Source organism: Hemicordylus capensis, chromosome 5, assembly GCF_027244095.1.
Source record: "Hemicordylus capensis ecotype Gifberg chromosome 5, rHemCap1.1.pri, whole genome shotgun sequence".
Classification (NCBI taxonomy): domain Eukaryota; kingdom Metazoa; phylum Chordata; class Lepidosauria; order Squamata; family Cordylidae; genus Hemicordylus; species Hemicordylus capensis.
Window position 1 is genome coordinate 62,986,822 of NC_069661.1, and position 24,692 is coordinate 63,011,513.

Consider the following 24,692-nt stretch of genomic DNA (forward strand, 5'->3'; position numbering starts at 1 on the left):
GGGCCAGATGGCATCCACCCAAGAGTCCTTAAAGAACTCAAATGTGAGATTGCCGACCTCCTTGCAAAAATATAACTTCTCTCTACAATCAGGCTCTGTAGTGGAGGACAGGAAATTAGCAAATGTAACACCAGTTATCAAAAAGGGATCCAGTTGAGGTCTGGGAGATTACAGACTGGTTAGCATAAAGTCTGTTACAGGCAAATTGATGGAAAGCATTCTCAATAATAAACTTGTTAAGCATATAGAAGAACAGGCCCTGCTGAAGGAGAACCAGCATGGCTTCTGCAAAGGGAAATCTTTCCTCACTAAACTTTTGGAATTCTTTGAGATTGTCAACAATCGTGTGCATAAAGATGATCAAGTTGACACTGTATACCTGGACTTTCAAAAGGTTTTGGACAAAGTTCCTCATCAAAGACTCTTCAGAAAACTTAGCACTCATGGGATAAGGGGACAGGTTCATGTGTGGATTGGTAACTGGTTGAAGGACAGGAAAGAGAGGGTAGGAATAAATGGACAGTTCTCTAAATGGAGGGAAGTAAGAAGTGGGATGTGTACAAGGGATGTGTACTGAGACCAGTGCTGTTTAACATGTTCATAAATGATCTAGAAATTGGGGTAAGCAGCACAGTGGCCAAATTTGCAGACACCAAACTGTTTAGGGTAGTGAAATCCAAAAAAGATTGCAAGGAGCTCCAAAAGAATCTCTCCAAACTGGGAGAGTGGCAACAAGATGCCAAATGGTTAAATGTTAATGAGTATAAGGTGATGCATATTGATGGGGGCGGGATCCAACTTCACATACATGTTGATAGAGTCTGAGCTGCCAGTGACTGACCAGGAGAGGGATCTTGGGGTCGTGGTGGGCAGCTCATTGCAAGTGTCAGCTCAATGTGTGGCAGCTGTGAAAAAAGCCAATTCCATGCTTGGAATAATTAGGAAGGGGATTGAAAATAAAACTGCTAATATTATAATGCTCTTATGCAAAACTATGGTGCAGCCACATTTGGAGTACTGCATATAGTTCTGGTCACCAAGGACATTGCAGAACTGGAAAAGTTGCATAAGTGGGCAACCAAGATGATCAGAGGTAAGAAGTAAGGCTACAACACCTGGGGCTTTTTAGTTAAGAAAAATGACGACTGATAGAGTTCTATAAAACCATGCACTGTGTGGAGAAAGTTGACAGAGAGAAATCTTTCTTCATCTTGCATAACACTAGAACCAAGGATCATCCCATGAAACTGATTGCCAAGAAATCGACAAAAGGAAGAACTTTTTCACATGAAGTATAATCCACCTATGGAATTCTCTGCAACAGGATGTGGTGACAGTCAACAGCCTGGATGGCTTTAAGACCTTTGGCCGCCCCGACAAACCCAGTATAGCAGATGTGCATTTTAAAGCCTGTTTCTGAGCACATTTTAGAAGGGATGTGCAAATTGATTCGGGTACAAATCTATTTGTACCTGAATCTAGCTGATTCGGGTGATTTGGAGACAAAACAAATCACCTCTGTGGTCCATTGGCTAGACTCAGGTACAAATCGAATCGCACCTGATTTGATTCAAATCTATTTGAGATCAGAATCCCTCCTATTAATTCCACCAGATTCCCAGTTTTCTTTCTTTCTTTCTTTTTTTTAAGCTAAGCTCTAGCCCTTGTAGAAATGGAGTTATGGAGCAAAATGTGCGGTCACTATTTTTTAGTGTTTGGATTCTTTGGTGTATAATAACTTCCCCTCAATGAATCCCTATGAGGATTCATTACACACATTCACTTCTTCTATTCATTTTGACTGTCTTTTCCACAGTGCCAACTGTCAACTGCCATGTGCCAACTACACACCACTCCCACCTGCAAGGCATTGGGGTACTACTCAGTTCATGTTCTAGGATTTTTTTTTCCAAGTGTTTATGCTCTTTGGTGTCTAATAACCTTTCCTCATAATGAATCCCTATGAGGACTCATTACACACCAAAGAGTCTAAACACCTCAAAAAAATCCTAAAATATAAACTGAGTACCAAGTGGCTTGTGGGTTGGGGGGGTAGTTGGAACACAGGATGCCACTAATTCCACACCCTCACCTGCAAAGCAGTGGGGTCAAAATGAACAGAAGAAATGAAGGTGTGTAATGAAGACACCAAAGAATCTAAACACTTTAAAAATGCCTTAAAAAATAAACTGAGTACGTGTGTGTGTGTGTGTGTGTGTGTGTGTGGTAGAATGTAGTTGACACAAAGCAGCTGACAGTTGGCACTGTCCAATGATAGCCAAAATGAACATAAGAAATGAAGGCGTATAATGAATCCTCATTGAGATTCATTATGAGGAAAAGTTATTAGACACCAAAGAATCTAAACATTTCAATATTCCTAAAAATTAAAATAAGTACTCCATTGCCTTGCAAGTATGTCTGTGTGTGTGGGAGGGGTGTAGTTGACACATGGCAGTTGACAGTTGGCACTGTCCAGTGACATTCAAAATGAACAGAAGAAATGAAGGTGTGCAATGAATCCTCATAGGGATTCATTATGAGGAAAAGTTGTTACACCAAGGAATCCAAACACTTGAAAAATAATGACTACACGTTTTGTTCCATAACTCTACTTCTAAAATGGCTAGAGCTTATCTTTTAAAAAAAATGAAAGTTGGGGATCTGTGTTAGGGTTAGGATATGGCAACTTCAAATCCCAATTGTTTTCTATGGCGGAAATGTTCGAAATCAGTAAAAACTTTAAAAATTCATTAAAAATCAACCAAGTGTCTCACTGCCTTGAAATTTGTGTGGTAGTTGGCACCCATGGGGACCTACCCATCATCCAAATTTGGTGCCCCTAGGATCTTGTTAAGTGGTCTGAATCAGTCCGAATCTGAATCCAAGCAAATACAAATTGAATCTGGGGTGATGGGGGGGGTCATATCCCCTATGTCAGTGCACCCACAGGCCTTGCCCACTGCATTAGTGCACTTTCTGGATTCTCCCCTGACCTCTGCACTTTCAGCTGCATACGCAAGGGCTTCTACACATACACAGCATATGCATGGAAGGGCCTCAGTAGGATTAAGAATCTTGCCTGATCGAGGTTCCCCAACACAGGGAAGTTCCTAGGAACATGCAGCTGCACATGTGTAGAAGCTCTTGTCACACATTACCTGAATATTCAAACATGGGTGTGTGTCCAGCAGACATTATTATTTATTATTTATAGAGCACTATGCATATACATGGTGCTTTACAAAGAATGAGAGGATGGATCCCTGCCCCAAGGTGTTTACATTCAGGGAGAAAGCATAGGACACTTATGGTGTCTTTGCAGTATCTGTTTTATTCACTAATAAACAAGCAGAGCTATTGAAAACAAACAGCTTGTTTGTTTTAGTCCAGCTACTAAAATGACATTAGTTTGCCAAAAAGCAGGTGCACTTCCAGAATGATAATAACGATGATTTTCAACAAGTTTACTGCATCTGCTTTAACTAAATCTAACTAACCATTTTAATTTCTCTCTCTCTCTCTAACTGAAGCTTGCTGAAAACCTCCAACTCCATCTGTCACTACCTAAATTCAGGTTGCAAAACTCACTCTCTCGCGTGCGCATGCACAGACATGCTACCACTCATGAAGGTTACTTGACTTATGGAACTGTGCCAGAGGCGTAACTAGGGAAAATGGCGCCCAGGGCAAGCACTGAAATGGCGCCCCCCGCGCCCCCCCCGCGCCACAACATACTACATTATACTTAGGTTTTTCCTCACAAGCGCCCGCCGCCGCCGCCAAGCCAGGCCACTGACTGGCCACCAGGCGCCAGCAAAGCAATGGGGGGGGCGCGCGGGTGGCGCGGAAGGGACCGCTCGTGGGGGAGGGGGCGCCGACGCGCTCCCTTGACTGCTGCAGCGCTGCTGCACTGAGCAGGAAACATTTGTATTAAAAAAAAATTAAAAAATTTTTTTTGTCATGTCGGCGCCCCCCATGTGACCAGAAAAGATGGCGCCCGGGGCATGTGCCCCCCCTGCCCCCCCTATAGTTACGCCTCTGAACTGTGCACTAACTACAGTAAAGTGAATGCAATGGGATTATTATTGGTAATGTTGCATTGATATAAGGTCACTTTGGCCCAGAGCACTTATTCCACGAAAAATGATACAATTGGCTTGTTGGTCTCTATTATCTATTTTGAGTATTCATGAAAACTGATCTCTAGAACACTCTTGCCAACTGCCTTCCCCTTCTCCAACAATTCATTGGAAACAAGGTAATAAGGAAGACTAATGAATTATTATGTTTTTTCTAAGTAATCCACTTGTTGCTTTTCTGTTATATTTATTTTAATAAAAAAGTAATGTTGATTCTGGGATGTCAAGCGTCATTGTTTTTGCTAAGATCTTTTAAAAAACTAAATTTGATTTAGGGTGGAAAGCTGTACAGCATTTAGTTATGATGAAACTAAATCATCATCAAAACTAATTCAGTTTGAGAAAAATAGCTCAATTATTTTCTAATCTTATTCTAACAGTAGCCCTCCCAGCAAGTTAATCAATATTTGTCTTTACCAGTCCGTCTGAACTGAGAAAGCCAGGGACTGGGGTAATCTTCCCCCACCCCCACTCTGAATGTGGTTCTTATAAAACTGTTCCTGATTGGCACTGCAGGATTCCAAATTTACTTTGCCTTAGAGCAGGCCTGCTCAACTTGGCGCCCTCCAGCTGTTTTTGGACCACAATTCCCATAATCTCCAGCCAATAGCCAGGGATTATGGGAGTTGTAGGCCAACATCTGCAGGAGGGTTGAAGTTGAGCAGGCCTGCCTTAGAGACCGATTTCCAGAGTAAATTTGATATGTTTACAATTAAAACATGGCATTTAAGGTCTATAATAAAAATTAGTAACAGCCAATTGCAGTAAACACTACTATGTAGGTACATATATTAAGCAAAAAGAGAGAACAAATTTAGACCAAGATGCCACTTTACAATGACAGAGTTCAGTATGAACACAGTTCAGCCCCTTCAGCACTACAGCATTAGGTGTAATTCTGTGTATACAAAACTGGCAAACACAATGAAGACACAACCCAGCTTTATGGGCGCTACATGGCTGCCATTAAAAGCAGCAGCTTCATGTTTTCTGTTCTCTTCCTCCTCTCACAACATCTGGTACTAGGCCTGTGCGCATTCAGAAAATTTGGATTCAGATGATCCAGATTTGAAAATATTGGATTCCAATTCTATGGGCTCTGGATATCAGATAGGATTCAGAATTCGAATCTGAATTTCAACTTAAATTCAATTTTCCCCCTACAGTGGTCAATGGAGAAAATGGGGAAACATCACCAGTTGGTCCTAGAGCCTTGAAGCTTGCCACACATGTGGAGAAAAAGGTCAGGGCCATCTGTAGTGAATTTGAGGAGAATTGGCCAATCCCCTTAATTTTTGAAATTATAGCTTAAAATGGTAACACCTGACTTGTTTCAAGACAGAACTTTGTAAAAACATCTGAAACTGAAGTCCCTCCTTGGACCATCATTCCACCAGCATGTGGAAGAATGTGCCTTTTGCCTTTATGAGAAGTGGTAACAGCATGCCCCCTCTCCCCCTTTTTATATTTCTGGAATGGCTGGGTATACCTTTATAAAATATGGCATGCATGAAGTCCACACTGGAACTTCATGCATCCCACGACTCTGTTTATCCCTCCCCACAAAAAAAAAATTCATACCTTTTGTGTTAGAGTGTACTCTGAGTTGGTCAACAGAGCACAGGTAGGCGGAGAGCGGTGGTGAGACTGGTTGGTGGCTGTAGCTTTATTTATTTATTTATATCTATGTAAACCGCTTTGGAAACCTTGTTGAAAAGCAGTATATAAATATTCGTTGTTTTCGTATTGAGGTGGGCAGCGTGGCACCCTGTGTTGGAGTGCACTCAGAGTTGGTCAGCGGAGCCCAGTTAGGTGGAGAGTAGGGATGTGCGAATCAATCTAGCTGATTCAGGTGATTTGTAGACAGAACAAATCACCCCTGTGCTCAATTGCCCAGATTTAGGTACAAAACAAATCACCCCCAATTTGGACCTGAAAAATTTGGAGATTTGGACCTGCATTTTGTGGCCAAAGTGGGTTGGATGGTAGTGCCCAATGGGTGGAAGATACCAACCAAATTTCAAAGAAATTGGGCAAAGGGGTGATTCTTAATTATTATTATTTTTGAAGTTGGCGCATCTTTAAGCTTTCCCCCCATAGGGAATAATGGGGAATTTCAGCAGCACTAACCCATTAACTCCACTTGGGGGCACCAGGGTGGCCCAGAGTGGGTTGTGATGTAGTGCACATAGGGTGCCAACCACCCCTAAAATGACAAGCCCATGAAGCACTGGGTTTTGTTGTTTTCAGTGACTGAAGTGTTCTGAGAGTAGATTCTCTGGCAGGAAATGAGAGTGGATTCTTTCTAAGTTTATTCATCATTTTGCACAAAAGAAGATTATGAATGAACAAAGATGAACAGTGATAGTGGACTAGAACTAGAATCCTGAGGAGGGCTTTTGGGTGGCTAAGAATCTTGGTGGCCTTGTAGAAGTGTTTGAGGACCCTTATCAACTGGGAGATGATATTTCACTCCTGACCTGGGTGGTCTACCAACCCCAATCTCTGAGACCTTAACCTCCTCATGCACAGCTTGCTCCTGCTTGGAGACCCACTGGAGCATCAGGTAGGTGGAGTTCAACCTGGTACCAACATCTTGGACCAGACGCTGCTCCTCCAGCCCCAGCTCATGCTGCTTCTCCTGGTTCAGGACATGAGCTTCACACTGGATGTCTGTCCATCTGGCATCATGAACTACCCTCACCATGTTGGCCCCCTGATTTTGATGATGAAACTGTGGACCAGATGAGAGTTCCTGCCCAACCACCCATAGCTCATGCAGCAAGCCCCCTCAATCTGGGCAGCTGTGTGGACAACGTCAAACACCTCAGCATGGAAGAGGGTCCACTTGTACTCATCCCCCTGATGTTCACAGCAGCAGCGCCAGGACCAGAAGCAGCAATGGGACCAGTGCCCTCACACTGCCACCAGTGGGCCATCAGGGAGAGTTAGGCATCTCTGACTCATCCAGATGTTGGACATGAGGTGGATCACAGTCTGTAGGCTTGCCTCCCACACATTGCCTCAACCCTCTCCCTACATGAGTGGTACAAGGACAGCACTACTCAGCAACCAAAAGTGGTGCATGGAAGCATCTTGTAATGGGGAGTCACTAGTTTCATGGGGCATCTGAAACCAGCACACTCTGCCACCCCAAAGGGCTGGTTGCCCATGGCCAACATCTCTCCGATGCAGTGGGTGACATCATCAGCTCTTGGACTGCCACCACACTCTCTGCCCCACTGCCCAGGAGCTGCCTGCTTATTCTTGGCCTGCCACTTCATTGGAGAGGGAGTCTGAGGAGGAAGAGGGACCTTGGCTAGGGGCCCTCCCTGAAGCCTCCAGAGCCAGTGGGTGGTGGTTCCTAAGGTGAAGGAGCATCGTGGTGCTGAGATGACCCACCTACCGCTGCAACTGACCTCCACCCAGCAAATGTGGCACAGGGTGAAAGTGGGCTCCTCAAAGATGACTGAGAAGTGGTCCCACACCACACGCTCTTATACCCACGAGGATATGCCTGCCACTCCTGTGGGACAGATGCCTTTCAACTGGCACTGGTGGCAGCCTAGACTGGCCTTGAGACCCAGAGGGGCCTGCCACATCCCCTTCTCCCATTCCTTCCACTCCCCTGCCAGAGTGAGGGAACAGGTTGTGCCTGAATTTAGGCAGAGGGGACACAGAAGTCACATCCACACCCACAATGCTGCCACATCCTCTGCCATGAGCTCTGCTTGACACTGCTGCCTTATACACGATGGCAAGAAACTGTTTAGTAACTGATAAAAATAAAAATTCAAATGATACTATATGAAACTCTATATACTAAACCCAATTATAATATTGTCGGATTGAAGGTAAGGCAGGAACAGGCTGAAGATACGGATAATAATCAGGGAGGGGTGTGTGCGATGCCTTGCTGCACAGCCTAGTGAAGGGAAGGGGGGAACTGAAGAAAATAGGGAGGGAATAAAAAATTGAAAAATATTTGGATCTGAAAATGTGTTTTGCATAGCATAAAACATTCAACGCAGAGACACAAGGAACCTAGCAAACATGAGGACAGAAGAGCTTTTTAAAAATATATTTTTTAAGTTTTTAAAGAAGGGGTGGGGGATGATAAGAAGTGGGGGATTGAGGAGAGTCTGCAACAAACAACAAGGTGCACGGAAGTGGCAGTAAATGTACAGCAATAAAATAAAGCAAACACACACAGAGCACAGAAACTCTGAAATCAGGGACCCTAAAGAATAACCAGACAAGACAAGAAGAAAGCAAACTGCAACCAACAAGCCAGCAAAAAGGCAAAAAGCAATAGGCCAAAAACTAGAATTATCACTAACTGCAATCCTTAAAATGCACAACTGCTCACAAGGAGCCAGAAGCTGAAAAAGGACACAAACATCCATTGCACAAGAATAATAAAGGGATCCTCCCCCACAGCATGGTGATTGGAGGAGAAGCATGAGGCTATTTGATGAATTCCTCCTTTGTTGGCCACTGCCCTTGGGCACTCAAGAGACCTCTCCCTCCTAAACGGCCCCTATCAGACCTCTCTCTTTAGATTTACAGAAAAAACAAGCTAAAAGCATTGAATGTTTACACTTTTGTATTTTTCTCAAGCTCCCCCCCCCCACTAAAAATCCATGAAAAATGTACTAAAGAACATGCTTTTTAGTCACTTTAATGAACCCTGGGTGACAATCCCACCAATGTGGATTTCACGTGTGCCAGATTTCATAACTGTATGCACCTCCATTCCAGAAATATTAAAGTGGGGCAAAAGGGGGATGCTGCTATCCCTTTTCACAGGCCTGTAGCTAGGGGGTGTCTGGGGATATCCATTCCCTCATAAATTTCTCTTTCTCCCCCAGTGACAATCCCCCTCAGGTTTCTCTGACCCTCTGGCTGCAACACTGCAACTAGAAACGTGACCTGACCTGAAGCTCTTCTCTCTGTGTAAATTTGCAACTTGCCTACGGCAGGTTGTTTGGCAGATATCTCCTTACTTATTAGAAATGCTTAATTCAGAGGCAATATATCATTCACTCCATGCATGTTGCAGGGGAGCAAGGAAGGAGAGAGGAATTCCACAACCCTTTCCTGCTTGAAAGTGTCCCAACTGCTATCTAGTTGCTCCTTACAGACACAGAACAGTGTGCTGGACAAGGTCTCAGTGGTGGCAGCAGCTCCTCCTCCAGCATTACCACAGAGCCCCAGCAACAGCCCAAAGATGTCAACCTCTAATGGCAGGCCAGTTTGTAATACTGAATGTTACAAGGAAGAGAGAAGGATTAAACATGGGGTCACTATTTTTGGTGGCAGCCATGCAGCATCTAATTCCAGCCTGCGACATGAATATTGGATCCTCAGAGCAGATTCCCTCTAAAACTAACTAACTAACTAAATAAATAAATAAATAAAACTTTAATAATACAGTCAACTTTTTGATTGATTATAAAGAAAGACACAATAAAGTTTCTGCGATGATCCACTGGAACCTTTGCAACAATTACAAATTGCTAGCAAGCAAGAATTGGTGGAATCATCCAACTGAGAAGGTCACAGAAAATGAGGAGGCAAAAATCCTTTGGGATTTTAGAATACAAACTGATAGGCATTTAGCGCACAATACGCCAGATCTGACAGTCATTGAGAAGAACTGGGTTCTGATAATTAATATTGCAATCCCAGGGGATAGACGCGTCGGCGAAAAACAACTGGAGAAAATAACTAAATACAAGGACCTTCAGACTGAAATTGAGTGGCTCTGGAAAAAGAAAACAGTAGTGGTGCCAATAGTTGTTGGTGCCCTTGGTGCAGTACCAAAAGAACTTGAACACCATCTTGACACCTTGGGCATTGATAAAATTACAATACATCAGCTACAGAAGGCCACACTTCTCGGGACAGCACAAATATTACGACGCTATCTTTCACTTTTCTTTAGTTATCCTAGACCCTTGGAAAGGACCCAATAATTAAAGTACCAAATCCAGTCAATAACATCTGGTAGACTGTGTGTAGATAGATAATAATACTAATAATTTTAAAATGCCAGTTCACTGCTGAATAGCTGATGAAAGTTTACTGAAATCACAGATGCCAAATCAAGAAACAAAGAAAATCTGAAACACGTGTCAGTGAATTTGAACATTAATAGTGGAACATATACTAATTTTCCAGAGCTACCTTTCAGAAAATGTTTACAGGAAGCAAAGTCATGGAGCCACAGAAACATCTTATTTAATAGACTAATATTTTTTCAAGGCAACTGCTGCAAATCTCCTGTCAACTAGTTTAATAACCACTGTAACTAAAAAAGATAGTACTTTACTGTCCACAGACAGTGCTAGGAAAAGTCAAGTTTAAAGGGGATGACCTGAGCAGCAGAGTTTCATGACGCCTGCTTAAGCAGGATTACACCCCAAATCCTTGATCCTGAGTTTCCACCCACACCCACTTAAAATTCATTGGCTGGAAGATGACAGGAATGCCAAGGACTGGCTGGGGACAGACACAGACTGGAATCTCACAGTAATATTCTAAATGCCTTATCATCATCAGTGGAACTCTAGCCTCCCTTGTGTCCAAAGGAACAGCGGAATTCTCATTTTTTAAAAAAAGATTATTATTAATGTAACTGGAATAGGCACTTCAGAAGTGAGAAGCCCACTTTTAAACTTTGTATAAATTGAGATAAATGCTCACACCGCTGAATGTTTTACTTCCAAACAATTTAAGCAGGACTGTATTAAATGGGGGTTACTGTGAGACCTCATGAAATGCATTTGGTAACAAATAACATGAACATGAGATAAGCTAATGAGATAGCTAAAGAAAAATAGTGATCAAGCCCTTTCCCCTGGTTTGATTCAGAATTGAGCTTGGCTATTTAAAAAAAAACAAAAAACCAGAAATCATTTGGTTAATTTTGAAATGTCATGCCCAGTTCAGAACCTGTTACACTCCTAATGACATCACTGGCATGTACAGTAAGAGGGATTAAATTTGTCCTCCAACTTCCCCTTGAGTTCTCAGTGTCCCAAGAATCCCAAATTGTGTTTCACCACCCAGCTGGCTAGTAAAAGGATGGCTGTTGCTACTACTGCTTCTGTAGATGCCTTGAGGGTGATGGCAGTAGCAAGAAGAGGGGAAGGTCTCCCTTTCTCTTCACCCCCACACCCCTCCCTGATGCTTGGGACACAGCTAAAGCAGTTTCTCAGATACCAAGTCATTTTCTCTGGGGAAAAGGACTGAAGCTTCTGGTCCCAAACAGTCTGGATAAGGGATATTCAACCTGTAATCCAGGATTACAATTTGAGCCAGAGAAGAACTAACAGGTGGGAAATGTCACACAGCATGGAACACAGGTGCACTTTACAAACAGACCAAATTCGGTTTTCCAGACCAAATAATTATGAAGTTCAGCAATAACAATTCTTACGAGGGGGATTTGGGGGTGCTCTCCCACCTTTCTGGGATCAGAAGGGGTGTGATAAAACAGGCAGATTTGTTCCAAGACAAAAGAAGGACTCAGCAGCAATCCAATCATAAACATTTATTTAAAATGACAAGAGGAAAGATACATAACATGCAGGGCATTACCACAACTTGTGTATCAAAAAGCTGATTTTCTAAATATTTAACTTTTTCACTAATAAAAACCATAACTTTTACTAATGTGGATTCTTAAATAGGAACTGCAAGCAGATTCTCTAATGTTAATAAACAGGGTTTAGATTATTTGGTGTTAGCTTAAATTGAAGAGGAAGAACCAGGCAGGGTATGGGGTCTGCAGTGCCTGAGGGGCTTCAGATCTTGGACTTAGGAAAAGTCAGGGAGAACTGGTTATCTTAAACTCTTTAGAAGGGCCTGCATCTGGTGGATGAAGCGGTCAAACGATTCTGGGTTTGGGCCAGTTCGGTGCTTTTATATGACCAAGAATGCCCTTAGGCAACCAGATCCAGGCTGAGAAGCCAGGGAAAGCCCAACATACACTCAGCCTCTAGCCAACCTGCCAGCTGGGGATCACCATTCTCATGAGACAGTTAATCCATGGGAGAAGAGGCATCATGAAGTGCTCCCAACTCTCCAGTGGACAACACCTCTCATAAGATGCATCATTCCAACTCCTAGGGGCCAGCGCTTATGTGGGGCTCCTCACACTTCTGGTTAAAGATAGGACTCACATCCTGTACCTTCCCTTCAACACTGAACCCTTTGGACTTCCAAGGGGTCCGGACTGCTCTGTGTATCTGAGTGGCTTTGTGCAAGCAGATCAGGAGAGACCGGGGATTGACTCTATGTTCCCAGGTGGATTAGGCCTGACGAGGCCCAATGTTGTGGCAGATACAAATTAGCAACAGTGGGGCCTCCTATAGCTGGAAGGTTTACCTCATGAGGTAAACACATTGGTGTTTCTGTTTTCTCTGGTGGACTTGCCCGCTCATGAGAAGGCTCAACCCCTGGCTGGCAAGCCAGCACAAGGACGAGGGATTGTTGGGTTTTTCTCATTGCTTTGCCCACTTCTGCTAGCCTAGTGGCACACTTGGTTGGTTGGTTGGTTGGTTGGTTAGTTGGTTAAGTGCCATGAAGTTGGTGTCAACTCTTAGTCCCTCCATGGTGATCTGTGCCCAACCTGGCCTTTAAGGTCTCTCAGTGGTGCATTCATTGTTGTTGTAATCGAGTCCATTCACCTTGCTGCTTGTCGTCCTATTCTTCTCTTCCCTTCAACTTTTCCGAGCATTATGGACTTCTCAAGGGAGCTGGATCTTTGCATAAGGTGTGCAAAGTGTGATAGTTTGAGCCTGGTCATTTGTGCCTCAAGTGAAAATTCTCGATTGGTTTGTTTTCCTGGCTGTCCATGGTATCCTCAAAAGTCTTTTCCAGCACCAAAGTTCAAAAGCGTCAATACTTTTCTTATCTTGCTTCTTCAAAGTCCAGCTTTTGCATCCATAGAATGTCACGGGGAAAACCATTGTCCAGACAATTCTAATCTTTGTAGGTATAGATGTGTCACGGCATTTAAAAATCCTTTCCAAGGCTTTCATTGCAACCCTACCAAGTGCTAGTCTGCAGCATATTGCTTGACTGCTGGATACTTTACTGTTGATGGTCGATCCTAAAAGGCAAAAGCTATCCACCACTTCAGTGTCTTCATTATCAATTCTGAGGCTAGTTGCTGTACCCGTTGTCATTAGTTTAGTCTTCTTAACATTTAGTTGTAGTCCCATTTTTTCATTGTGCCCCTTGACTTTCATTACTAGAGCTTGCAGATCATACGCATTCTCACCTATCAGAGTGGTGTCATCAGCATAGCGCAGGTTATTGATGTTTCTTCCGCCAACTTTAAAACCACGCTCATCTTCTTCCTATCCAGCTTATCTCAGTATATGTTCTGCATATAAATTGAATAAAGAGGAAGAAGGTATACATCCTTGTCTTACTCCTTTGACCATCTGGAACCAGTCTGTTTCACCATGTTCCATCTGGACTGTGGCTTCCTGTCCTGTGTATAGGTTTCTCATGGGAACAATGAGATGTTCTGGGATGCCTATTTTCCTAAGGATAATCCACAACTTGACATGGTTGATGCAATTGAAGGCTTTTCTGTAGTCAGTAAAGCACATGTTGACTTCTTTTTGGTATTCTTTGGCTTTCTCCATTATTCAGCATGAACCAGCAATTATCTCTCTTGTTCCTCGGCCTTTTCTGAAACCAGCTTGAACATCCAACATTTCCCTTTCCACATAGGGTTCTAATCTGCATTGGCTGATCCTGAGCATTATTTTGCTAGCATGTGAAATTAAAGATATTGTGTGATGATTTGCGCAATCTGTAAAGTCTCCTTTCTTTGGTATGGATATGTAGACTGACCTCTTCCAATCTGTTGGCCACTGTGTCATTCTCCATATTTGCGGGCATACTTTGGTTAGAGCCTTGACTGATCCTTCTTCTCTTGCTTGCCATATTTCTGTAGCTATTCCATCAATTCCTGTAGCCTTCTGACTTGAACCAAACCCCAGGATCCTTTGGCTGCCTTAATATGCATATCCCTTCCTAGGAAGTCTATAAGATCTTTTCCTGGAGTACCAGATGAAGAGCCCCAGCCCTTCCATGTTTTGGCAACCAGTGTCTTCCCCAGTGATTCTCAGGCATATTCCTTTGTCTCCCCACCTCACACCTTTTTGTACATTAAGACCAAAAAAACTACACTCCACTGATAACATCTGAGAGCCCCGAGAATGGTCCTAGATCGGGTGTTAGGTTAATGAAAGGGCTCCTTACATGTGTGTCTGTTATCCTACTTTTATTTAAAGTGTGCATTCCCTAATGCCGTTCTGTCCCTTTAAATGCAGGAACTGTAGGAACGCAGCGTCCCTGTTGCCAAACAGCAGCAGGAGGAGCAAGGAGACGGCAAAGGGCAGGGCATCAGCTCTGAGAGGTGTTCAGCGAGAAACATGGCCATCCTAGAACTGATGCATTTATGGGCTGCTCTGCCTCTGTATGGTGGGAGGAGGAGCTTGCACATCAAACCCAGGTTATAGCAGAGGAAGAATTCAGATGACACAATGCTGCCTTCCAACATCAGGTTTCAGCTGTGAAACTCACTACAAACCGAGGGTTCAAATTCAGCTTTAGGAGCAAAAACAGAGCTGTGGCTGGGTGACAAAACTGCCGCTTCACACTTTCAGATGATCAAAACCTCAAACCTTCGGCATGTTTACCTCTGGTTTGGCATTACGTCCAAACAGGACCTCTGCCGCCACCACACTAACTAGTCTCAGGACCACTGTTTCTGTCTGATGATGTCAATCTCTGATGCAAGCTCTGAACCCCTATGCTCCATGCCATTGTATTTGGGAGTTCCCCCAAACCTAAGGAGCAAGTTTTCAGGTGGCCATGGGGCTGACTATGGAAGGGTGAGGAAACAAAGCCCCATTGTGAATGGAATTCTGTCATTAAGCCATTAATACAAGCAATTACAAGTAAACAAAACAGCATACTGTATATGTGGCCTATATCACCTCTCCCATACCAGACTTTACTAATATACATTTCATGGCAGTTAGGGCTTTGTTACACTGACAAGATATGAACTGGTGCACAGATTGTTAGCAATTCTTTATGTGCCTAATCCTATTTCTAGAACTCCATTCAACAGCTTTATTGATAAAGCACAAAGAATGTGAAGTTCTTTAGCACAAATTATTTCCACTTAATTTCTTCTCATGGTGAAAAATGTAAATGTTTGTCCCTAACTTTGGTACAGCTGAAATTCTCATTTTGACATATTATCCTTTAAAAAAACTGAGAAATTACATTTGCTGATGAATCTCCAGAAAGTTATTTTGCTGAAAAATCTACAAAATAACACATCTCTGTGTAAAGTTTGTATCTACTTCTAATAGGGTATGCAAAGAATAATAGTTTTGCTACTCTATTCATTTGAATTATTAAAAAGCTCATACATCTGTTAAAATCATATTCTTTCCATTACTCATACATTACTACTTCATTTGTTTTCTAAACTCCCATTTGTTTTCATCTCCCATTGATTTCAATGGGAGAGCAAGCTGCTCTTCTGTTGATTCTTAACTAGTGTTTTCCACCCAATTGGCATTGCATTTTCTGCATTCTGCTATACCTCTGCAGGATCAGATCTGCCAAATCTCAGACATATGCAAATACAAATACAAGTCTATATTTTATAGAATTCCAAAATTAAAATATTTAAGGAAATGTTGCCTGACATGATCCATAGCCTGCATTCACATGTAATATGGAACTGAGGGTTGAATGGACCTATGGTTATTCCTTCCCCCCACCCCCAGTGCACTTATCTGTCCACATTCAGATGAAACATACAGGAACCAAACTGCAGTCAGGGAGACGGCAGAGAGGAGGGGGAACTGGCTGTGTGGGCTTCCCTCTGGCATGAAGGACAGCCCTGACAATCACAGCTGGAGAGAGGGAGGAGCTTCCTCCAGTTACAACGAGCACAGCCTGCAGTTCAGCATTTGGATATAAACCTCAGGTAGGAGCAGCAAAACTCACCACAACCATAGGTTTCAAACTGGAGTTTGGGAAGGGAAACCTCAGGTCGCTTTTCTGATGGGACCAGGCTTTCACAAATTTGGACATACAGGAAATTCAGCCTCGGGTTCCTTCACCTCCAGTTTCCCATTATGTGTGAATGCAGCCCTTTGTGTTATATCTCATAATGTGGCACTACTGGGCTGCTGCTCCCCTCAAAGGCAACATCAGGGTTGCACAAACAGGGTGGTTGCAAAAGTAGCTCTTCTGCAGATTTCCCCATTCAGGATAATGGGGGGAACCCTAGAAGCACTGCTCGCACAACTAGCTGTCCCATTTGTGCACCCCCGATGCTGCCACTGAAGAGCACAGCAGGCCCACAGTGCAGCATTATGTAGACCTAACATGAGCATCATGTCGGCCACTGTTACAATAAAGAACAATGAAAGAGAAACAAATCAACAAATCAAACAAAGTCCAATTGGAGCTTATTTATGGCTCTGCCATTCTTTTTTTAAAGCTAAAAATGAATGAAACAAATTGTTAAGTTTTTTCATTAATTTCATACAAACACCCCTAATTTCTAATCTCTATATAGATACAGACACAAGTCCCTCGAGTAACACATACTCTGCACTGCTCAGTTAGAAAACAGACTCACACATTTTTAATTATTCAAACTCTTGAAAACAAAACTTACTTAAATATTTGTAAGAATCCTCTCCATCAACTATTGGTTTGATCCAGGTTGACCGAGTAGTAGCTGCAGTTTTTAGTTTGAGACCAAGCGGAGGATACAACATGAAAGCCATTTCAACTGCCTGGTTCTTTTTTATGCTTACGATTTTCGTATTAGAACCTGAGAAGAAAAAAGGTCATGCTCTGTAAACAATAGCATTCTAAGATAATGATTATGATACTCACTCTATATGCTGTCATGGTAAATACTAAGTAAATATTCTTTTCTGTTGTTCCTGATATAATACCATCATAGACAACATTTTCCCAACTAGGGAAATGGTTTCACAATCTGGAGCAATTTCTTGGAGCTGACCTTAAATCCAAGCCTACTTGCTTGTACATCAATAGACATAAAACAATATGAATGCAAACTCAAAGCGTTTTTAAATTATTTGAGTGAATTAACTAATTTTCCAGAGTACTGGTTGTAAAATAAAAAAGAATACAATTTTAATTCAATTTAAACCACCCAGAGATGTACGTTTTGGGCAGTATAAAAATATGCTAAATAAATAAATAAATAAATAAATAAATAAATAAATAAATAAATAAATTCAGGATGCATTTTCATTGATCAGTCCATCATGCCATCCCACATTCTTTCAGATTCAAAACAATCCTGAAAATTATTAAGATGTTAGCTTGGTCTTTTAACATTTTACACAATGTCAGCAGAAATAATATTTCATAAAGGTAGTATTCTGTCATGACAATATGAACGTTTTAAAAGAATCAATTCTCGTTCTGTATTTTTAATTATACAACGGCATCACCATTCAAGACAAAAGGAGGGTGGTGATGTTGTGGGGAAAGATAGGCATCACTAGCAGCTAAAGCTGTATCCCTAAATTTCACCAAGCTCTACCATGATTTTAGCAAACCTGAATCTCAGATCCAGGCAGGGGAGATGGCAAAACATTTATTTCAGTGTAGTGAAACAAAATCATAATACATACAAGCAAATGTCTGCGAAGCAATTCATGACTTTACATTTCTGGCGGTCATTCACAAGACCGCCAGTCACTGATCAGAAGGGCTGTGAGGAAAGCACAAGCAAGAACTCGCCTGCCCTGCCTAGCAGATGAGCAGTGGCCATCTCTCCCACTGCCACGCTGCACACCCACTCGAGTGGCAGCACAGTGAAGGTCAGAGCTGGGAGTGAGAGGACTTCCCCTTCCCGCATCCCAGAATGCCCCGCACCATTAACATGGCAGCTGTTCTCATTAGAGCAGTTGCTGTGCTCAGTGCAGCTGCTCCTTTCCTCCGGCTCGCTGCCAGAAATGCAATGGGCCGGGGGCGGGAGCCTTTTAACCCAGTGGCGACCATTCTCACGATCACCTGCTGAAGTTGAATGACCCGCAGGTTCGTTTAACCCCATTTAAACACCAGATTTAAAAGTCAGGCTGCCACATTGTGGAGCAAAACCCCGGCAGCTCATGTCATGTGAAGACATGATGTGATCTATAAGGGAGGAAACATATTGCTGAGGGTCAGCACTGTGTTTCCGCTCTTACAGAACACTTCCAGATCACAGGCAGAGCTGGGAAGGTTCACCCATCCGCACAACAGCACATAGAGGGGGAGTTGTGCATGGGCCCCCATCACATTTTCACAGTCCCTGCATTAGTTAGGATGTCAGTCACTGACTTTCTAACATGTACCATCCTTCAATTATTTTATGCATATTGTATTTATTATTGTTAGCAGATCTGAGACTTTAGATTGTCAAGGAAAGCAGAACCAGCCCAGTTATAGAGGTCAACTTCACAGTTAAATTGCTTGGGTTGCCAAAGTTCCTGAGGTACATGCCTCAGCTATGTAAATATTCTGGAGGAAGAGAACTAAGGCCTGCTTTTGTACAGGAGGCACACAGTAGTGGTGAGCATAACAGATTACTGGCTTGGTGATATCCCCTCCATTCCAAGGGACATGGTTGAGAGCCTTCTAATTTGCACTGGCTGTTTGGAAACATAGACACAGTAGTAAACGCAGGGGCATAACTATTATAGAGCAAGGAGAGACAGTTGTCTGGGGGCCCACTGCCTTGGGGGCCCCCCCAGAGGCAAGTCACATGACTGACTCCCCCAGCCGTGCAGCCGCCTGGGCTTCCTTCAGTTGTATTCATCCTCCAAAACGGATGTGAGTAGACCTGGAGCTACCAGAACAGCAGGTCTTTCTCTAGTACCATTAAATGACTTGCATCGTCCACAATTTACAAAACCTTTTTAAAAATAGTTTAGGATGATGTTCTATTGTGGCACATAGGAGATAGATAGATAGATAGAATGCTTTTTGTTACCACTATTCAGCCTCATTTAAGATTTCTTTTTTTTACTTCATGAGCTGAGTTTCAGTTGGGGGGGTGCAATTTAAAATCTTGTCTCTGGGCCCACTCCAACCTTGCTACGCCCCTGAGTAAACGAGAGGAAATTTAACAAGTGACAGGCACTAAACAAAAAAATAAGAAAATAGTATCCCTTCTTGATTCCTTCTTGATCAATGAATGTGCTATTGTGCTAACGTGGTACATTGTTCAGCATATAATAAGATATGGAAGATGACAACACAATTTTAATTCATCTACAGTAACAAAATTGGTTTGGCCTTGGGAAAAACAGGGATATAAACCACAAATGAATATTCATTCATTCATTCATTCATTCATTCATTCGATTTCTGGGCTGCCCTTACAGAATAGCTCTAGACAAGGCTTGTTGTCCACTAGCAGCTTTTTAATCATCAGAGATGACCAGGGAGGTGAGCTCTATCTAGATCCAGAGTCTGGTTTTAAATTTTGTAAATGATTTCCCCAAGAAGGCTGGTGTGAGCCAGGAATAGAAGTCACAGATAAATGCTGGTGTCAGGCAGGGCCAGTGTCAGGTGCTGGCATCAGCGGGCAGCTGTTGAGGGCACACAGGGCCCTCAAAAAGACTCACTACCAATAACTGAGACCTCCTCTGTGCCCATAGCTTTTGTTTAATGATGGTAAAGTGACTCTCTTGGCCAACACAACCATACAACAAAGTCTTGTGGCACCTTACAAATGTATTGTAACATGCACTTTCACAGCCTATACTCATCAGATGAGATAGGAGAGGCGCTCATTAAAGGCAGTTTGCCAACACCTCCTCCCCAAAACTAGAAATGACCCCTTAAGGTAGGTACTGGATAGTAATACCTCGGTATTTGTAGGTGTTCCATTCTTGGCTAGTACTGTGGATACCAGAACTGTGAATACCAAAGCACTGGGGCAATGGGAATCTGGGGGTTAGGTTCCAAAGGGCAGGGAAATGGCTAAAAAGGGCAAAAATAAAATTTAAAAACCCACCAAATAAAGTGCTGTACCATGCTCCGCAGGTCCCCCATGCCCCAGCAATGCCCCCCAAAAGTCTCCACTCTGCCATGGTGGAAATTCACTATTTTAAAGCCATTTTTAGTGGGAAAGAGCCACAAAATGGCTGTGGCACTCAAAATGGCAGCTGAAAAGGATCTTGGAGGTCATTTCCAGCCACCTCTGATCCACGGATACATGGATATAACCTCCCCCCCCCCCCAGTTTTTTCCTCATGTATACCAAGGTTGGGCGTCTATTACCCGAAACTGCAGATGCCAGATCCGTGAGTATCGAGGTCCTCCTGTACATAGCATTTGTACAGCACTTTCAACTGTTCAAAGCACTTAACATTTGGTCTGAGTTTCAATTAGCATGCCAAACTTTCTAGAACTCCCCAATATGAACTTTTAAAATTGATCACTAAAACCACTCAACATAGTGTTCATTTAACATGAAATAAGTGAACATCATACATTTTTGTCATGTCATTTTTATTGAATCCTTCTGTTCATTAGTAATAAAAATTATAAGCAGAGCACTTCATTCATCAAAGTGAAAAATGGTGTGTTCGTATACCCAGAAAAAGCAGGCCAAACTAAACTGTCCTCATCCCAAAATTAATGGAGCACCTGTTGCTTAGTTACAATGTTTTCTCCTTAACCAGGACTACAATAATTGTAAGCTCATTAATTGAGATTCAGAAGGTCAAGAATAACAGCTGAAAGATCAAACTCCTGAAAAGCATTGCAGAGACAGGTCAACAAGGAACTGCGATTTTAAGAAGTAAATTTATTAGAACTACTGATTTTGGGACTCCACTCGTGTAGCCTCTTCTGTCAAAATATCTCTCCTATAAATTCTGTAATTTTAAAAAAGGGAAGCTACAACAAGCAATACATAGGGATGTTATACAATAGCTTAACTATTTCCTAATACTCTTGTCAAAAGAACTGCTCCTTTTGTCACAATACTATAATTTGGTTGTACTGGATAATGGCAGGGATTCCCAGGAGCAGATGAGGGTAATGTCACTGCGGCCTTAAGTGTCATAGTAAATACAAGGGAATGAGGGAACCCCCCAAAGCTTTGATAAAGTAGGACTCCAAACCAATAGAGAGGGGAGGGTTTTAAAAAATTATTTCCATTTACACTATCAAATTTAATACACATTTTGTATATTGTATGTAAATGTACATATTTAAATTTTCATTTACACTGATTATCAGATTTAACACACAACCCACCGTACAGTCAAGACCATCTTTATTTGTGTTTTTTACCAAGCAGTTTTCATATATCTGACATATAATGGCAATATTCTTTGAAGAGAAGAAAAGCTATGTCACCTGATCACCTTGGGCCTGCCTTCCACATGAGCCTGCCCAAACCTCTTGTTCTTCAAAAGAGGCCCTCCCCCCAGTCCCCTGCCCACTCCATTTGAAATCTGGTGGGTGGTGACCAGGGAGACCTTTTTTGATTATGCCTCTTCTGATATGGGATGCTCTCTCTGAAGAAGCACATTTGGCACCAGCATTGATCTTCTTCCAGCACCACACAAGGATTTTCTTTTGTTTTAATTGCCCAGGCTTTACAATTTTGTAGCAGATTTTACTGGTAGTTTTACAGTTCGTACTGGATTTTGATATTTTTTTTATTTTTTACCTGCTGCTTTCTATGTTTTTAGTGTTCTTATGAGCCACCTAATGGCACAGGAGGGAAGTAACTTGCCTAGGGAGCAAGAGGTTGCTGGTTTGAATCCCCACTGTTATGTTTCCCAGATTACTATATCAATCAGCTGCAATATGGGAAGATGCTGACAATGGCAGATTACCACATAGGCAGTTTAGGCAGCCGCCTATGGCAGCAAATCTTGGGGAGCGGCATCTTGGAGGGAAACTTAATTATTATTATTTTCAACCTTTAAAAATGCCGCTGTGTAGCAGCAGAGGCTCTGCTCACCTCCTAAACCATCACAGGAGGTGAGGTCAGGCACTGGAGGATGGTGGCGAAAGAGGTCCTCACTCAAGCCCGGCTTACTCACAAATGACACAGACTAGGCGATTTCGGGCCTCTACACACGTGCACGCATGTGCAGAGGCCCGAAATCGCCCACTCCACCTCTACACAGTGGCATTTTTAAAGGTAAAAACCAGAGTTGTTTCCCTTCCCTCCCACACTGCAAGCCCTCTTACACATGTCCCTGGGGTGACAAATCTTTGTCTGCCTATGGGTGGCAAAAAGATTAATCCGCCCCTGGATGCTGAAAGGCATCATCTCATACTGTGTGGGAGATGGCAATGGTAGACCCCTCCTGTATTCTACCAAAGAAAACCACATGCCTCTGTGGCTGCCAGGAGTCAACACTGACTCAACGGCACAACTTTACCTTTGCCTTAGTGTTCTTATGATACAGAGATCAAATGCTGTACTCATGGACAGTACAGGGATGGGGCTGTGCATGTGGAGACAGAGCTTGCCAGCATGCTTCTGTGGGCACTCTACTTGGGTACAAAGTCTAAGCTTACCTAATGAGCAAATAGAGCTAAGGAATGTTGCACAACAGATTTGATGCCCTGCTCCTTGAACTACTCTACATGTCTATGGTAGTCTTGAGTGAAAAGGAGAGGATAGAGAAGGACCAGAAGAGGAACATAGGATGCTGTCATATACTGAGTCAGACCATTGGTCTATTTAGCTCAGTATTGTCTTCACAGACTGGCAGCGGCTTCTCCAAGGTTGCAGGCAGGAATCTCTCTCAGCCCTATCTTGGAGAAGCCAGGGAGGGAACTTGAAACCTTCTGCTTTTCCCAGAGCGGCTTCATCCCCTGAGGGGAATATCTTGCAGTGCTCACACATCAAGTCTGGATCTGGTGCTATGCCAAGTAAAGACTCTTGAATGGAGGTAAAGATACTGTGGCAACTGACTTCTCCTCTGCAATACTTAAGCTACTCTTTGAACAATGACAACAACAACAACAACATGCCCTAAACGTAATTTTCCATATACTTCTAGTGCAGGAAAACAGAGTTTTTGACTCTTCTTCTATTACAAAGTGGCATATGATAGAAGTGGGTGATCTAAGTGTGGAGAGGTTCAACCACACAATGTACTGGTGGTAATACTTTAATAATTCAGGCCATGTTTTTAATCACCTTTTTTTAGGATTCATATTGTATTATCTCAGCTAATCAATGCAAAATATTGATTCCAATCCAGATTGTCAATTTTCAATTCTCCTCAAGCCCTTTTAAGATATTAGTGAAAATAGAATTACTCTGCCATGCTTGAGTAGGTCATATGGTAGTGGGAAGAAAACTGACAAAATTCAAGGGAATTCCGAAGATCTTCCAACTATGATCTAGAAGCTGCAATACTATTAGCTACAATTTTGAAATATTAATAAAGCATAACTAAAAGTACTGGAAAGAAAAAGAAGAAGATTATATTATTTATTTGAAAAATGAAAACCCATAAGCTGACTGGCAAATACATTGCAAAACAGTTAACAGGAATCATATATAGGACCTATAACTATGGATTGCCCAAGACAAAGAATATTTACTGAAGGGCCCATTCAAACAAGTCTTTGCGTGGCAGTCTTGATAATGTAGTGTGGGGACCAGTGTTTAGCAGCTTTACATGAAACGTGCCTGGCAGGAACACATGTTCCCCTGGAGCCTCTGGTTCCTCTCTCATTTGGTGACAATCAAATAAGGTTTCCCAGTATCTAAACTTTATTATTTATATTAATTTATGAAACATGAATATGAGATCTCATTTGAGGGAGTCCTGTACTTTGCAAACAATAGCATATCTTTGTCTTTCAATAATAAAATCTAAACATACTGTTACCTTACTTCTGATGTTAACATAGGTGTTATATATATATCTCCTATGTTAACATCAGAAGTATATATCAGAAGTATATATATAGATCAGAATATAGATCATATATATCAGAAGTGTGTGTGTCTGTGTCTGTGTCTGTGTGTATGCATATCTAGCATTTTTTTACAAACTGAGAAAAAATTACATGTATATAGGCTGCAGTGAGATGAAACGGGGTGAACTCCCTGGACCTCAGAGTGTTAAAAAGGCCTTGGACCTTGCTGTTTGTTCTCAGGCTGTGATTGATTAAGCCTAATTAGTATCTCTACTCCTTAGCATGGGCTTGCCCTGTAACAAGAAAGCTCTCTTTCTGAATGGAGCTCTGTCCTTGAGATCTGCAGCCTGGAAAGTCTAGTCTTGCATTCTATTTTAGATCTCACCTCATCCATCTCCATGATTTCATCCATCCATCCAATGCGCCTGATTCAAGCCTCTTCGTCCTTCATTTACCATAGATCTTCAGCTAAATACTCAGTGCTCTGCATTTACAAGTTGTTTGCTTTGCTAACTGTATTTTCAATAAAACCGAAAATTGTTCACCTGTATTTGT

At 42.4% G+C, this 24,692-nt stretch overlaps 1 protein-coding gene across 1 annotated transcript in view; it reads right to left on the bottom strand.

Moving 5' to 3' along the window:
- IQCM (IQ motif containing M) overlaps positions 1-24,692 on the bottom strand; it is a 255,448-nt gene that overhangs the window by 30,028 nt on the left and 200,728 nt on the right. The window contains exon 12 of the mRNA XM_053256944.1: positions 16,879-17,037. Within this exon, the coding sequence (XP_053112919.1) occupies positions 16,879-17,037 (159 nt within the window). The remainder of the gene's footprint in view (positions 1-16,878; positions 17,038-24,692) is intronic.